This window comes from Dermacentor andersoni, chromosome 9 (genome assembly GCF_023375885.2).
Source record: "Dermacentor andersoni chromosome 9, qqDerAnde1_hic_scaffold, whole genome shotgun sequence".
NCBI lineage: Eukaryota > Metazoa > Arthropoda > Arachnida > Ixodida > Ixodidae > Dermacentor > Dermacentor andersoni.
Genome location: NC_092822.1, coordinates 42,906,815 through 42,923,524, shown reverse-complemented (window position 1 = coordinate 42,923,524; position 16,710 = coordinate 42,906,815). Strand labels below are relative to the sequence as shown.

The following is a 16,710-nucleotide window of genomic DNA, read 5'->3' as shown; positions in this document are numbered from 1 at the left end:
CGTGTCATCTTTGTGTCACTATGCTGTCGTCCCACAGTGACTCTCATGCAATCGTTGACTTGCCATCGCCGCGATGCCGTCCTAGCCGTTCCAGCGTCGTCGTTCCAGCTTCGCCGTCCGATTCTCGTTGCACTATCGTTGTACGGCCGTCGTCGTCATACAGTGGTCATCACGCCATCGACGTCGCACACTCGTCCCCATCGCGTTGTCCTGCAGTCACGCTGTTGCCGTTATACTGTCTTCATCATTTCAGAATCGTCCTCCCATTATCATGCCGTCGACGTCATGGCACTTTCGGCTGCGCCAGAGTACGCATACGGTACATCGAAACTGTATATGTGCGCGCGCGGTGTTTTTACCCTTTTGGAATTATTGTCGCTTGTTAGTTTATAATAAATCGGGAGTAAATGACGTCGACCAAGATGTGAACGTTTCGAAAGATTTCAAAAGTGCGCGTGAAGTTATCGTTTAACTTACGGCAAATGGGAAGTTCAGTTATCTCGTTTAGAACCCACCGCGCTAGCTTAGTGACAATGGCACTGCGCCGCTGACCGCGAGGTCGCGGGTTCGATTACGGACGAGGCTGCCGCATTGCGATGGGGACAGAATGCGAAAAATCCTCGTGTATCGTGCGTGAGGAGGTTTGGGTTTTGCCGCGCCGGGGTCACCAGATCGTAATTTCAGCGGGGAAATCCCCGACATTTGTTTAATTTTTTTTATCTCTGTGACAGCTATGCTAGTCCGCGGGAAAGTGCACTGCAATTTCCTTGAGTTGTCCTTTGCGCTGCAGTGCGCATATTTGCGGCATAGCAGCACCAGCTCCTCCTTGTATCCGAAGTACAGAACGTAAGCCGACAGGTTCTACAACTGTCAGTACTTTTCTTGCATATTTTGTTCCGCAATACTCCATCACACTGACACCGCAGGCGAGACAAGGTAGACAGCTTTACCGCATCGCTCCATCGTACTGAAGAAAAGTAAGCTTCTCACGCCCACACCCTTTTTCTTGTCTCCCAGCTTTCTCATTTGAGTGTTTTTTTTAAAGGTTTTGCTTACGCATTCACGCTGAGCCAAAAGGAAATGATCTTCTTTTTGCGCGCTCAACAGTCTGGTCGCTTTTGGCCTGAGGATCAACTACCGCACTCAACTACCGTAAAATTACGCATACAATATTTTTTCCTGCTTAGAAATAACAAGAAGCGTTGAATCGTATATCGATATAACACAACTAAGAGAAAGCGGGGGGATGTTTGAGTAGCACTATTTCAATCAAACAGAATGAGATCTTTCGGAACATTGACGTCTAAAGTCGACCGTAATATTTTTATGCATAAAACAGGTGTGGAAGTTGCGCGGAATAGAAGAAGGGTGAAATGTCATGTATTTCCTTCAGCATATACAACACTTATGTCACTTCTCCCAAATGTGAGAACTTGTACAATAACGAGAGCTTACAAGTCACCACAAATTCCGGTTGGCTTATAGAGAGCGCTTTAGGTGTGCGGTCGAAGATACGCATGATCAACTTTTAGTGCAGGCAGGCTCTCACGACCGTTGTGGCCTGGTATGACCGGCCATATTTCTTTAATTAAATGACAATGATAATAAGATATCAAATTTTTTAACCACTTGCTTTCAGGCGAAGAAGTAGTTCTCGAAATTTATAATTTTAACGTACTGCTAAATAAATGGTTGATATATCACCACGTAAAGCGAAAATCACATCCACTTTATTGTAATAGGTATAGTCGATATAAAGCTAGGCAGTATACACAAAGAAGATTCGCATTGTACGCGGGAATCTACGGTACGTTTCCAGCGTTCTGAAGCGAGAAAATGATCAAGACTCCGTTTCTCCCAAGCAACACGTCCGTCTGCTTTTTTTTTTCCACGTCTGCTTCCACGGTTGTGTCTTCTGTCAGGCGGTCTTCTATCTTGTTGGGTGTCTGCTGTCTTCTCTTTTCCTTTTATCGATTTTTGTGTCACTGTTGCTTACGTTGTCTGCATTCTCTGTGCTGATGTGTTTGGTTTTGTTTCTTCAATGTCTCGACTCAGACTGACGTTGTGTCGTCTGCCTTTCCGTTTCTTTACATGTGCACATGTCCTACAACGCATTTTTTGATGGTCGCCTGCTTCATGCTCACGTCTCAGGGACTCCAGTGTTCTTATTTTGCCACGCAAATCTTCTTTACAGTTTGAATTCGCACTAGGGAACATCGCCAATGTTGCTATACATTTGTCCACAGACCTTGTACCGGATGTTAGTTCTTGTCATCTTTTTATTCTGATTTTTTTTTCCTGCACTTGCTTCAAAGGTCGCATCCAGGTTGCTTTAGTGTAAAAATAAAACAACGGTTGCGTCTTGTTCAAATGTGGTTACTATTATTACTATTCCTGACAAGGTTGAGAACCGATAGGCCTATATTTGTGATTATATAGTAATATATAAATAGGACACCCAAACAATCAACATTAGTCAGCACAGCGAGCATAGCTGTGGAAACTGAGTAGTGACTGCTTACCTTAAGTTACTTAGTTCTACATTCTTGCAACATATATTATTAGGCTTTCAGACCTGGAGTTTGAGCTGAAAACCAATATATGTATATAAAGAAGTTTATTCTCTCCCAAACAAAAAGGAAATTCCATTCATTCTACATGTTCCCTGCTTTAGTGCCATTAATACTTTTGCCATTATTTCCTGTTTCAGGCGAATATTGTCTATTCTTTGGAATGCCTATTCTTCGGTATCATTTATAGAAGCGACTTTTTTTTGTCTGCTTTATACTTTGTAGGCATAACGTCTTTTGTGTTTGGGGGATCAGGCGGTTTTCTGCACAGTGAGAATGGTATTCTTTCATAAGCCACCGGGGGAAGGAATAGAAAAAGAAAAAGCACATGATGGCAGATCTCAAAGAATAAAATAAAACAATGACTTTCCCCTTTCCTGCCTTTCAAGTGTTTCATGTTGTCAAACTAAACAATATCATTACATCGAGAGATGATCTTTTCTTTAGAGAAGTTCAAAAACTGAGCTGCAGTCTGCCGCTCTGATATGTAAACCCACATCTGAGGTTGCCTATATAGATTCATTACACATGTCGCATAACACACATATTTCGCAAACATCTTGGGCTCTTGTTTATTTGCACTTGTAACGACTGAAATTATAAAGCAATTCCGTAAGGATTCAATGTCCCGAAAGAAGGCGTACGAACAGACAGAAGTACAGCGCAGACACACACACACACACAAAAAAAAAGCACCACACGAAGGCCTACCATCATCTGAAAGGTTGCACAATGACGTAAAAAGGGGACGACGCACGCCCTATCTGCGCATGTCCGAGGTAAAGCAGCGCCGTCCCATCCATTTTGGATAGGTGTGGGCACGTACGAAAGACAACTGCTTAGGTTAGCCAATTATTTGTGCAAAGATAATCGAGAATCGACTTACGCATGCGTTACCGATAATAATGATGTGCCATTCATCAACCACAGGGCGCCCTTGTTTGCTGTTATGTCTGGGTGAGCTCCAACGCGATCGCAAGTGTACTTCAATATTTTACAGTTTGGTTCTGCTCAGAAATTAGAAACGAACACGTTCATCTTGTTCCCGAGCGGCAGTTCCTAATGTAAAATCTAAAACTAAGACTTCGTCTTAAGACAGAAGTTAAAACCTTTTCCCAATGAAAAGCGTTTGGCTGACTCGTACTTACACATCTTTATTTATATTTTTTATCCTCATGCGTCTCTTGCCTTTTCTGCATGCTTGCGCATGCGCAGGTGTGCTGGTGTTCTGGTCTCCGTTCCACGACCCCCGGGTGCACGAGAACGCCCCGGCGGGTGTCCACGTGACCACGGTGCGGGCCCTGGACGAGTCGGCGCCGGGAAAGCCCGTGGCCTACAGCCTGCTGGATGTCAAGGACTCCAACCACTTCCACCTGAACCACCTGACGGGAAACCTGACCACGGCGCGACCCATAACCAGAAAGGTCGGCGACAAGTACGTGGTCAGTATACCAGCGGCATTCCCGACTTTCTTCTCAACGAATGTCTTATAGGTGTGGCATGGCATGGCAAGAACTTCATTTTAGTCCAGAGAAACTAGGGTCCGAGGGCACAAGCCCCCAGGCTAAGTCGGTGGCTCCGCCCACGTAGGCACCGGTAGGCCAAAGGCTTTCCCGATGTCGTGAGCTCTCCGGACGACCAGGATCTTGGAGGACTTCGCTGGATATGCGCCGACTCCAGTCCTCCTCACTGCTGAGATCCGAAGCCCTTTGGTTGGGGCACAGCCAAAACATATGATCAAATAGACACGGAGTGTGTCCACAACTTTTACATTCCGCGGGAAAATCCTGGTCAATTTTGTTAAGCACGAAAGGTGTGGGGTAAGATTTAGTTTGAATCAGTCTTAATGTGACTGCCTGAGCTCGGTTGAGCTTCTTATGGGGCGGAAGACAAAACCTCCTGCCGTCCCTATAGTGTGAGGTGATCTCGTGTGGATGCAGATTTTTTCGCACAAGACGAGGACGAAGACGAGGCTGAGACACACGAACGCAGTGTGTCTCAACCTCTTCTTCGTCCTCGTCTTGTGCTCAAAATGCTGCATTCATGTCCTATCAACATGCCCATATAGTCACCTTAGGTGGGAAGTTGAGCGCTGCATAAGTAGTTTGAAAAGTAAGGCTGGCTGCATTTACGCTATCTTTTGGAATATGTAAGCCTTACATTGCGAGCAGTTGTTCAACAAACCCTGAGATGCCCAAACATAATTTGCACGTCAAAGAAATGTAAAACAACTTGTTCAAATTTATTTACAGCCTTGAAGAGTACATTCTTACAAAAAAAAATGAGACATCATGTCAGCGACATCATTGGTAGAATATTAATTAGTGGTGATTGGTTGTCTGCAGGAGCTACTTCCTAAACCTCCTCCAGCGTATCAAAGAACGCTATGCGCTAAGCTTCCCGCGCCTAACTTATAGTTAGGATGCATCAAACTCGGCGAAGCATATCAGCATACATTCGGCATTGCAGGATAAAAATAAAGGTTACCTTACCAACAAGTAAGCATGCATAAAGGCTTGTGACAAGTCCTTAACTGACTTTATATTGTGCGTGATATGCACATACGTGCAAATTTCAGGCAGCATCATTCCATGTTGTGTTGCTTTTATCCCAAGTAATCTGAAACTTTTTGATTGATTTATTTTCTATCTGTATTGTTAACTCGGCTAGTGTTTGTTTATGTACAATTCTGTAAAGGTGTGCTCTTTAGGATCATACCTTCGACCGTGTGTCGCAATTAATTTGACAGACGAATCTATTTGCCAGTAACTAGAAAATGTTGGCAATTAATGTTTTCGCTAGCTTGTTGAAAAATTGGAGAAAGATAGTAAGAGTGGTAACATGCGATAGTTGAACAGAATGTGAGAATAAACCATCTTAAACATGAGTGTGCAGGCACGTACGCGAAAGAAACAACAAAAAGTCAGGCATACTCAACTGCAGCTTACATCTATACGTTAAGCAAAGCATCCTTGGCGTGAATGACTCATCAACAGTTCGTCTGTATATGAAGCGCGGTTTTCCAGGTATAAATATTAGTATTAAACTGCAACATGCTATACGAATTAAGAATTTTATTCACAGCGAATTAAAAATGCACTCGATAGAATACACACATTTTCGCGTGTAGCACATCATGTGCCGGGTGTTTCAACAAAGGAACTAAAGAAAGTGGTTAACCACAGCTGAATGAAAGCAAAGAGATATGGTTTGCCATCATGTGACGCTCCTTATAGTATGTTTTATATGGAGTTTAATTAGATAATTAACTAAGGTCGATTATGCAAAATTCTTATTATTGCTCTCTCTCTCTCTCTCTCTCTATATATATATATATATATATATATATATATATATATATATATATATATATATATATATATATATATATATATATATGTATGTATATATATAATATGTCTAAATTTTCAGTGGTGGTCAATAGTGTCGGGTTGCACTGGTGTTATTTCTGGTACGTCATTTTCCTATACTGCAACTGCGGCTCGAAACGCGTCCGCCGTCTCAAGGCGCTAACTTACTACCTGCCCATGCGACCTGGGCGCAATGGTTTCAAAATCAGCCTCCTATGCTGGAGGTCCTTCGTGCAAATCCTGCCATCGGACAATTTCACAAGTGGTTATTTAATCATCTACACCGACGTACTTCGTTGAAAATGGCGAGCTTGCAAAGTCGCGAAGCTAGTCAAAGTCGAAAGGACGAAGCTTAGGCAAATCCGCGTACTAGCCATAAATTCCTTGTTGGCTGAATCGCCTTGCTTGCATCTTCCGCAGACAGCAGCGCCACTGTTCCCTCTAGTAATTCTTGGATGCAGCTCTATGCTTGAAATGGTAAACTCGTAAACTACTGCTTGCCTTTACCGTGCCTAGATAGTGTCATCGTCCCGTTAAACGTGTTCGGCGTTAGAGGCCAGATACGAACGGAAGGGTGCCTCGAACTTGACAAGAACTATCGCTTTAACAAGTTCATGGTTCAACCGCTTTAGTGGTTAGAGGCATTTCCTGAAAACGTCACCGAAGGAAGGAAAATTCAGTAATGTGTATCACATTAAAAAACAACAATCAATTAAAACTCTGCATCTAGGTCACTCTAATTATCAATCATTCTATTTATTTAACGTTCCCAGGAACAACGCGAATATCTGAGTGCTGCTTCTGGCACACATGTAAAGTGAAAAGAAACTACAAGAGAATAAGCAAAAGAGAGGCAGTATATAAACAAAAGAAGTAGCAGTTTTGCCCTAAGGACGAGACATCGATTGCGATGGCAAATTAGCAGACAGCTATACGAAGTAAGGACAGTAGTTTTATCCGCCACATAAACTTAAAAACATTCGCTTACTAACTAAATTACCAAGCAAGGTGTCACGCGCGCACAAGCAAATCTGAACGCATCTCACTCGATGACCGAGCGCACTCGCTGTCAAAACGATCGAGTGAAAAAGCGCGGCAGCATCAGCGAACGAATTGGCCTTCGTGCTGTCTCTCGCTTCAACGCAAAATGAGCAGCGAGAGCACAGCGCACACGAAGCTATCATCACTCGCCGCACTCTCTTCAATGCATTGCGGATGGCTTTCAAGATAGGGTGCGCGTGGTAGCGCGCGGCCGTGCCATAAACAGCCGCCGCCAAAACATAACTCCCCCCCTCACTCCCCTCCTCCTTCTGGTGGCTTGCGCGCGACGGAAGACAGCGCGCTTCCTCCCCGCGTACCTCCGTTTGCGCGCGCGAGATCGAGTATCATCGTCGGCGCAACTTCGCGCGCTTTCACTGACGCAGAAGAGTGCGCGCGGCGACGGCAGAAATGAGCCTAGAGTGTCCATATATTTGTCGCAGTAAAAGTGTGTGTAAGAGTACAAATACCGATACTACTAATAATATTAACAATAATATTCATACAGTGTTCTATATTCTATGAGCCAACTTCAGGGAACGCCAATACAAGCATATTTTATTGTGCCATGGCTCGACGAATCCTAGAGATTTCTATTACATGTTTTTTTTTTCACGCCAGCTGACTCCGTATCCCATAGCCTGCAAATTTCTCGCCCCATTCCATCGCAGCACCAAGTTCTCTATCGTTTTAGACTGCGCTTTGAAGCAATTCAGTAACTGTTACTTTCGGAACTCGTAACTTCTGACATATATAATATGTTCTCCGCCTATAGGGGTTTACATGCTACAAAGTTCATCGCCAGCGTTCTGCAGCACCGCCAATTCCTTCTATGTCTTTTCAGTTTTTCCCTAGTTTTTAGGTGCACCAGTGCAAAAAATTCTGCGACAACTTGAAGAACATTTCATGCAGTCATTGGTTGATCTTGTAATATTAAGGAAATGAATGACTGGACTGGGCAACGTTACCTCGTAGCCTCTTAATTATTATTAGAGTTCATCGCAAGAAAGAGATACAGAAACAAGAAGAGGAAAAGCCGGGAGGTGTACCAGAGTAACGTCCGATAATATTTCTTGCATCTGGAGAAAGGGAAAGGCGTTGTATAAATAACAAAAGAAGGAAATTGCCAACAGTGCATGCGAGTGAGAAGATGCACAAGCTATTATAAACGATCATTCAGGATGGCGCACATACAAAACCTGCACTAGTGCGCCAATAGCTTTTTACGCCTGCGAGAGATGAAGCCATGCTTTCAGTACCTCTGTGCCAAAAAAGTGCCTCGAGTCCAGCCGTGTTAAACTTTTGCGGCGAGAAAAATACGTTAGACAAGCAGGATTTTAACGCCCTATAGCCTGACGTGCGACTCCTGTGGGTGTGATAGAAACCTTCGAGTCGATGTTTTGTGTATATCTGTCCTTAGAGTTCCTTGCAAAGAACCTACGATTTAACAATCACGTGAAACGAATTATCACTCGCGGATCCACTGTCTGCACTCAATGCAGCCAGAAGATTTTCTCCTTCACCTTATCCGTTGGACAATAAAGTTTATTCGATCTATTCTTCTACAGTCCTTCGTATAAGCCGTAATATGTGCCCCAAAACTATTCTGAATCAACATCTCTCAGGCGGCCGTTTGCACCGCTTCTATACAGGGGAGACTGCGAGTCAACTTGCAGCAGTTTAGCTGTGAAATCAGAGCGGACATGGAGGTCTTAGCGCGTCAGGTGTTTCCGACAGGCGGCGATGGATTTCATATCTGCCGCCATTAGCGGCCGATGGCCTCGACTTCCAGCGCAGCGACCTGACACGCAGGTCTACCCGAAATCTACCCGAAATCTACCCGATAATCTACCCGAAAGCCCTTCGGGTAGATTATCGCTTTGCAACCCGTCGGAGACGTGTCATTTGGAGCGAGCGAGAGAAACGGTTAGTCCGATCGCTTGGAATCTAAGCATCACGCTGTCGCGTCGTCGAATGAATTGAGGCCGAGTGTAGCGAGCAGTTTCAGAGAGATCGACCGGGCAGAAGAAATTACGCAGCCCAAGTTTTTTTTTCTTTTTTTGCGAAGAACCCTAGAAATGTGGTGCTAGTGTGTGCTACATGAGCACTCAACATTTCGATTGCAACCAGTGTACATGGAACTTCTTAAACTACGTCGTTCTAGTTTGGAGTGGCTGCAGATAGATAGATAGATAGATAGATAGATAGATAGATAGATAGATAGATAGATAGATAGATAGATAGATAGATAGATAGATAGATAGATAGATAGATAGATAGATAGATAGATAGATAGATAGATAGATAGATAGATAGATAGATAGATAGATAGATAGATAGATAGATAGATAGATAGATAGATAGATAGATAGATAGATAGATAGATAGATAGATAGATAGATAGATTGATTTTGGTTGGAAGATGGTAATGTAAGGCTGGTCTGGAATAATCGGCGTCTTTTGGGCGAGAGCGGTTATATTGACAGTGCTTACTTAAATTACCATAAATGATCGCTGAATCATTTTTAGTTTATTGCAGATACAAAATAGGCTGCCGCAAATGAAACATTTCCGCCCCCCCCCCCCCCCAATTTCTACTATCTGTGTAAAGGTATATGCGCAAATGTGGTAAATAAGTTGACGCTTAAACCAAAAAACTAGTTAGTTGGGAAGATGTGGCAATTAACTGCCCTAAATTACGTGTGCTTCAGCCGCCCCGCCGCACAAGCGACGCGCGAAGAAGTGTCACAGAATCTGGCAAGGGCCTTCTCTACAATCGCATGCCCAAATCGTGCAAGACATTTATGTGCTTACGATGATTGCGGTGGGGACTTAAAGACTGCAGGCCCAGGCCTTTGGCCTTGTAGTATACTAGCACGGAACTTTGTGCTAAAGGCAAACTGGAGTCAAGAAGGCTGTGGAGCGAGAAACACTGTCTGGAAACCGTGCTTAACGGTATCTTCGGTGAGCTCATTGGAAGTTTGAGCTTTCAAACTCTGGCTGTCGCTTACATCACTCTAATGGACACGCCCTATACCGTATGCGTCTTTTTCTTTCCCGATTGGTAGCAGAAAATTCTGGAGCGAGTTGTCTCATGCATTCGCACGTAAGCAGTCCTGACATTAACAAACGGGGATAAAATTTATCATCCTTGCCCATCGTTTTATGTATGTTCTAAATTTTTTTATTCTAAAGTTTAGAATAACACCGGTCTTAAAGAGCCAGCAAAGATCTACGTCAAGTTGAGGTATATTACTCACTTCTGCAATGCGGAAAATGGCTACAATTGTCTTGGCACAATGCAAACCGATTTACCCTTAATTGTGCAGATCGGTCTATAAGTCACAGCTTGACACCCGTAAGTGTGAGTCGGTTTACAGTGCCGTAGGTTCGGTAAGCCAGAAAGTACGCGAAAAGGCAGGACAGGTGGCGACACCTCAGTGTAGTTCGCGCACTAGCAGTCCTTGTAGACGTAGATCTGAGAGCACATGCAAGGCTTAAGTTAAAAGGTTCGCGGTAAAGTAGGACTGCATTTTTATCCTACGTGCATACAAAGGACTCAACCTATCGGGTTTTTCACAATTCTATGTTGCGGTAGAACGACCTGTGTGCGAGAGCATGCGTTCATATCCGTGACGTCACACTGACGTTGGGACACTTAGGCTCCGGCGCGACATGTTATGGGGGAAAGCTTGATATTGATTTCCTCAATCGCCAGTGAACGTTGTCATGAGAAAGAAGTACAATTAGAGTTTAAAAAATACTTTACCGATCGAAAAATAGTTTGCGTACTTCTTAGCCGTCCCGTAAGATACATTTACCTCTTTTTAGTTTTTTTTATTCTTTTTCTTATGTTTCCATTTTCTTATCTATGCATCCTAATTTCCCCTCCTCAAGTGTGACATGGCCAACCGGGCACGTCCTTGGTTATGCTCCTTACCTTGGTTCGCCTCCCTACAAGAATCCTTTCCTTTTTTCTTGAGTTGTCTAAGCGCTTTAAGAATTCAGCTTTTCTGTTTTAAACACCAGTTCACTTTCTATCACAGAGCAGTACGAATAGCAGTAGCACAGCAGCCACACGCATGCAAAATAAAGCAACACAAGGACTCGCACGAATGCGCGCGCGCAACCACAAACATCCGAGCACTTGTACGGCAAACGCCGTCAGAGAAATGTGGAGCAAAAATCGAAAGAAAGAAAAAAAAAGCATCTGCTGTTCACCTCTGCGTCCCAGTCGAGACGTCTCCCCTGGGCGGCGCTTGTCAAAAAGTGAGCAATTATTCCGAGAGCGCGGTCGTCACTTAGCGTGCAGGGTTGGAGAGTGACTGCGTTTGATTCTCAAAGCAAACTTCAGGAGCGGAACTCGCGTAAAAGAAAAGAAAAAATAAACAGAAAAAGCGTTTTTCGGGCCTCAAGACTGAAAGCCGCGGCCCGGGCGGGTACCCGACTGAGCGTTCTTCTCAACGTCCTCGGTTTCCAGCTCGTGTCAGCATTCCCTTTTGGTTCCTCCTGCGGAGTCCCTGTGTTGACGCTGTCAACGCGAGGTCTGCACAATCCACGCCCTCCCCAAGGCGTTCTGTCTGCTCGCGACTGCTTTGCTTGGGGGCAAATCTAGACATCTCGGTGACGTCGTCAGGAGGCGGGGCCTGGATATAGCAACGCCCCCGGCTTACAGCCGCCTCCTGTCAGCAGCAGCAGCATAGGCGGTAGCGTGGCTGCAAACACGAGTACTAGACGGTGACGTGTAAACAGCCAAGGACGTCGGGCGACTGCGAATGCTGCAGAGGTCCCTGCAGGGGCTGTCCCAGTTGAAGAAGACGCGAGAGAATGTCCCGAACTTAAGACGGAAGTTTCTGCATGCTTCCTGCTTTCCTTCTTCTCTACGTTCTTTTTTTTTGCGTCATGACAGTTTTCTGCCGTCACGGCAGCATCGCCTTGTCGTGAGAACGAGAACAAGCTGGAGCTACGCAAGGATCGACGTTGTTTTGACAGCAGCATGACATACCGTACGTCGGAAAGTTCTTCCAGCTCTGCGGAAATTAATGCTGCCTCGACACCTGCAAGTGACTAAATACAAAAGGAAAACGCTGTCAGTCGGATAAAGAACTTCCTAAACATGGATCCTTACCAACATACCTAGCGCTCATCAGTCTTAGTCAAGCACCTTCAGGCGTACTTTTTGCCATGTGTGAGAAAACAATTGAATGATTTGTTTGAGAGAGACAAGCAGAAGTGTAGTTAATGTTGCACGCAAGTACGAGGACGCTGGCACTGTCGCTTACCGGAATACTTGCCGATGAATTGTTTTGCTTAGCAACGTATTGCAGATCACTCTTCAAGTGAGAAATCAATTTTTGGCTAACTTCAGTATATTGAGACTTTATTCATTTTGCCAGCGTAGGGTAACAAACCAGGAGCAACTTGGTTAACCTCTCGGAATTTCCGCCTCTCTTTTACGCTTTCTTCATTTAATTAATTAGGTTAGTAGGTTTAATCAATTAGTATTGAGACTTTCTAACACAAAAAATAATCATAACAGAAGAATTAATACTCAGTATGAGGGGCTATAGCTGGTGGGAGCAGTAGCAATTATTTGGAGAAAGACGTTACTAGAAAACAAATTGAGGTGGCTGGTATGAGAAAGTGGCGTATCATTGTAGGAGGAAGTTATATGCAAGTAACAGCTCGGCGCACGGCCTGCCAAGTATGTCCTGCTGTGGCCCAACATTGAAATACTCTACAAAGTATCATGTGTGAGGTTATGAGGCGTCCGACCTGAGCCCTCTTACCCGCCTGTTAACTCGGTACAATATTGTGCAGGATCTTGTTTTCTTTTCTACATGCGTGTGTTATCTCTAGCCAATTCTTTATCTATCGGCTTAAACGAAAAGGAATGCAAAACACCCGCCGTGGTTGCTCGGTGGCTATGGTGTTGGGCTGCTGAGCACGAGGTCGCGGGATCGAATCCCGGCCACGGCTGCCGCATTTCGATGGGGACGAAATGCGAAAACACCCGTGGTACTTAGACTTAGGTGCATGTTAAAGAACACCAGGTGGTCAAAGTTTGCGGAGCCCTCCACTACGGCATGGCTCATAATCAGAAAGTGGTTTTGGCCCATGAAACACCAAAATTTAATATTTTTTGAATGCAAAACAAAATTTTAATAAGCAAGTTGATTGCTCACAAGTCTATGTCAGAGGAAAAAGAAAGGATGAAAAGCGGGCAAATTTATATCCCGGCAAAGGTTTGTGCTTTCAGGCCGAAAAAGAAAACGTTACTGCAGGAGCTGAGGAACGTTGTCATGGTTCATGCGATGACATATTTCATCGATGAACAATTCATTGTTCATGCGATGACAGATTAGTATGGTATAGAGTGCCCGAGTGTGATATCCACACCCGGACATTCCCACGCGAGAGGTGTCACTGCAGGAGAGACAACCGTGTAGCATCTCCGGTTAGTTGTGCTAGTGGTACCTGAGACATATTGCCTAGCACGGCGACTTGCGTATGCTCGCCATTCGGTTACAAACTCGATGTAATCTGTGCTGCTTCTCCTAAACTTTATTATCTAGAATAGTTTCAAAAGAGCTTCTGCTTTTATCTCTAGTGCGCTGCCACTAAAGCGCTACGCTGTTCATGTGCACTTGAAGCACTTTAAAAGAAATATAAGTGAAACGAAGGGAAATTCCTGTAAAAGTTATATAGAGGTTGCAACTGTTACGGGGAATAAGCATTGTACCACTTGAAATTTTTAGTTGGTACTTAGAAGTGTTTTGGTACTTCATGTACCACAGAAAGTTGCTGTAGCGAATGAACGGTTGTATTTCGCAAAATTTTTCACGCAACTAAAGCTAGTTCATTGATTGTCACTATTCATTTTCTGCCTCAACTATCCTTCAATGCGCCCGTCTAGTATGATTGCAATTATGACAAGCGTACTGCTATTTATACGTGACTCTTTCATTTAATTATTCATGTTTCGTTTTTGTATAATGTTTCTAGATTATTTATTTAGGCTGTATCGTGTGCGCGTATCACACGATACGTTTGTTTAGTTAAAATATGTTTAGTTACTTTATTCATTACTTGAATGTTTTTACACCTTCACCATTACGCATAATCTTAAATGCGCTTTGCTGGAAAATGTGCGTCATCATAGACCTGCACCAGCTTCGACTATTGGCCCCCAACATCTTTCTGGTATACTGTATTTACGGTGTGACCAAATAAAGCGAAGAACAATTTTAAAAGCAGCAGAACCAAACACAAGTGGTCCCCTCATTCCCCGCACGCTTTTCTTTGGTAGGTGATCGTGGCCGCGGTGAGCCAGGGTGTGACCGAGGTGAAGACGATGCAGATCGAGGTGACCGTGCCCAACCAGTACCCGCCCCGGTTCGAGTACCCGGTGTACCGCGCCGAGGTGCACCAGACACGCACCCGTCCCGGGTACAGGGTCCTGCAGGTGCGCGCCCACGACCCGGACCCGATGCCGTACAACGCCGAGGTTTACTACCACCTCGAGGCCGGACCGGAGTCCACAAGGGCACTCAGGTTGGTTACAACAGTGCAACAGTGCAAAAGTGCAAAAGCGAAATGTGTGGTGGTGTCTGACAGGAGGGCATCGGCACACCCTTGACGTGATATGAACGGATAGCCGTTGTCTTTCCTCGGAGATCTTCGTTTGTCTTCGACATAGTGAAGACATGCATGTGTGGCTGCTATCAATATTCTCTTAAGAGAAAACTTTAGCTCGGCTGCTTCCATCTAAATACATGTAAAAGGAGAATTCGTTTTTCTCGGCAACCACTGCACCAAATTTGACGGGGTTTGATGCATTTAAAAGAAACTTTTTAAATCTAGTGACGTTTGGTTTCGAATTCTTGATTTAGGTTTTAAATTTTTTATTAAAAATGGCAGAAATCAAAATTTTTCAGAAAACGAGACTGTCAAGTTTACGACTCCGTAACTCAGCAAGAAAAATTGATACCACAATTCTGTTAATTGCATTTGATGGTACGTCTAAAGCGGACAGAATTCATATGCTACACATGAATCTAAAATAATTGAGTAAAATGGAAATACAGCTTTTGTTGAACCCTTGTACACAACGTAACAAATTCACGTAGGATATAAATAAACATACCGAATTTGTTCGCTTTGAATGATATAATGGATGCCGTTTACAGAACCGCCATATCTGTTCTTGATGCAGAGCCATTAATTTATAAACTTCGTGCGTGTATTTTTTTTTCGAGCTATCGAATTTTTAAAAATCGTTTTCAGAAAATTCAGGCCCTAAATATAAAATCGGCTTGCAACAGTCACTAGAATTACACTTTCTCTCTCAAATGCAACAAATGTCATTAAAATCGGTCCAGGGGGTTATCTCAGAAAGACGTTTTTGCATTTTACATGTATTTGAACAGGCCGCGTCGGACTTCGGCCCGAGCTAAAGCTTCCTCTTAACGGCAATTGATTTGGAGTGCTATTAGATTGCAATGACTGCTTCAGTAAAAGACACCGCTGCCCTTTAAGCGAAGTCATCTTGCCGGACCGATAAGGAAAGCACATTTGTGCCTGCCTGTCTGTCTGTCCGTTAAAGAAATGATATCGTCTCTAAACGCGTTGATGAATATCGGAGTGAATACTTTTGAACTGCTGCCCATTTAAGTACAACACACGTAAAATTTTTCTAAGTGACTGTTCCTCTCCTGTTTAATTATCGGCAGGTACCTCGATCTCGATGGAATCACGGGCGAGGTTATGTTGAACCGCAGCCTGTCGGACGTGGGGGACTCCATGATTGCATTCACCGTCGTCGCCGAAGATGGCGGGTCACCCATGAAGCAGGACACAGCGCGCGTGGAAATACTCGTGAAGACTTTATCCGGTAAGCACTTTTCAGCGACTCAAGCAAATGTTTGTTTGTTTATTGTTTGTTTATTTGCTTATTGACAAAACAACGCTCAACATCGGTTTGTCTTGGTGCCAAGGCAAAAGGCGGCACTAAAAGCCACCTGACTCACTGTCGTTGCAACGGAAAATGTTCCGAATCGCGCTACTGGGTCATGTGACCGTGAAATGCAGGACCGAAGGCAGGGATGGTTGGAATGCAATCACGGAATTAGTGTTAGCGCGAAATACATACGAAGTCGGGGATGACGAGATCATAGTGCGTCATTGTTTTCTGCCATCTTGGTGCGTCACCCTGTGACGCCTTTCAGTTTCGGCCTTCTTTAGCGCTAGTCCTAAGCTATCAGAGGAGAACACCATACTACTGCGACTGTAAGGAATGACGTTAAAGAAGGAGAGATGTCACATTGGTCTATGTTTATCTTTGCCCTAAGTTTTCTAGCTACGATGCGTGACTGTACTTAGTTTAGAAACATCTTTTGGGGAATTTATAGGTGAAGAGCTGCTCATGACACACAAATCTGGCAGATAAAGGTTCGTGCAAGAAAAGAACACCTCCGTAGCAGTTGCTGATAATAAAAGGACATTATTTTACGAAGTACTCTCCGTTTTAATTGGTGGCTGAGGAAAGCTCGAAGGAACTTTCTTGGTATGGTCGAGGGAGTATCGTTGCTTTCATGGATGTTGTTGGTACGACAGTAACAGCACTGATAATGACCATTACATTCATAAGTGAGCATGCTGAGTACGATCGGGCGCTTTGCATTTCTGGCTGAAGTGACAACATTCCCTTGGGCGCGGAATTTGATAATTCT

At 44.2% G+C, this 16,710-nt stretch overlaps 1 protein-coding gene across 1 annotated transcript in view; it reads left to right on the top strand.

The window, feature by feature from the left end:
• The window catches only part of LOC129383906 (uncharacterized), a 137,380-nt gene that overhangs the window by 94,562 nt on the left and 26,108 nt on the right, over positions 1–16,710 (top strand). Inside the window, exons 2-4 of the mRNA XM_055068918.2 lie at positions 3,786–4,012; positions 14,289–14,533; positions 15,712–15,872. Of these exons, the coding sequence (XP_054924893.1) occupies positions 3,786–4,012; positions 14,289–14,533; positions 15,712–15,872 (633 nt within the window). The remainder of the gene's footprint in view (positions 1–3,785; positions 4,013–14,288; positions 14,534–15,711; positions 15,873–16,710) is intronic.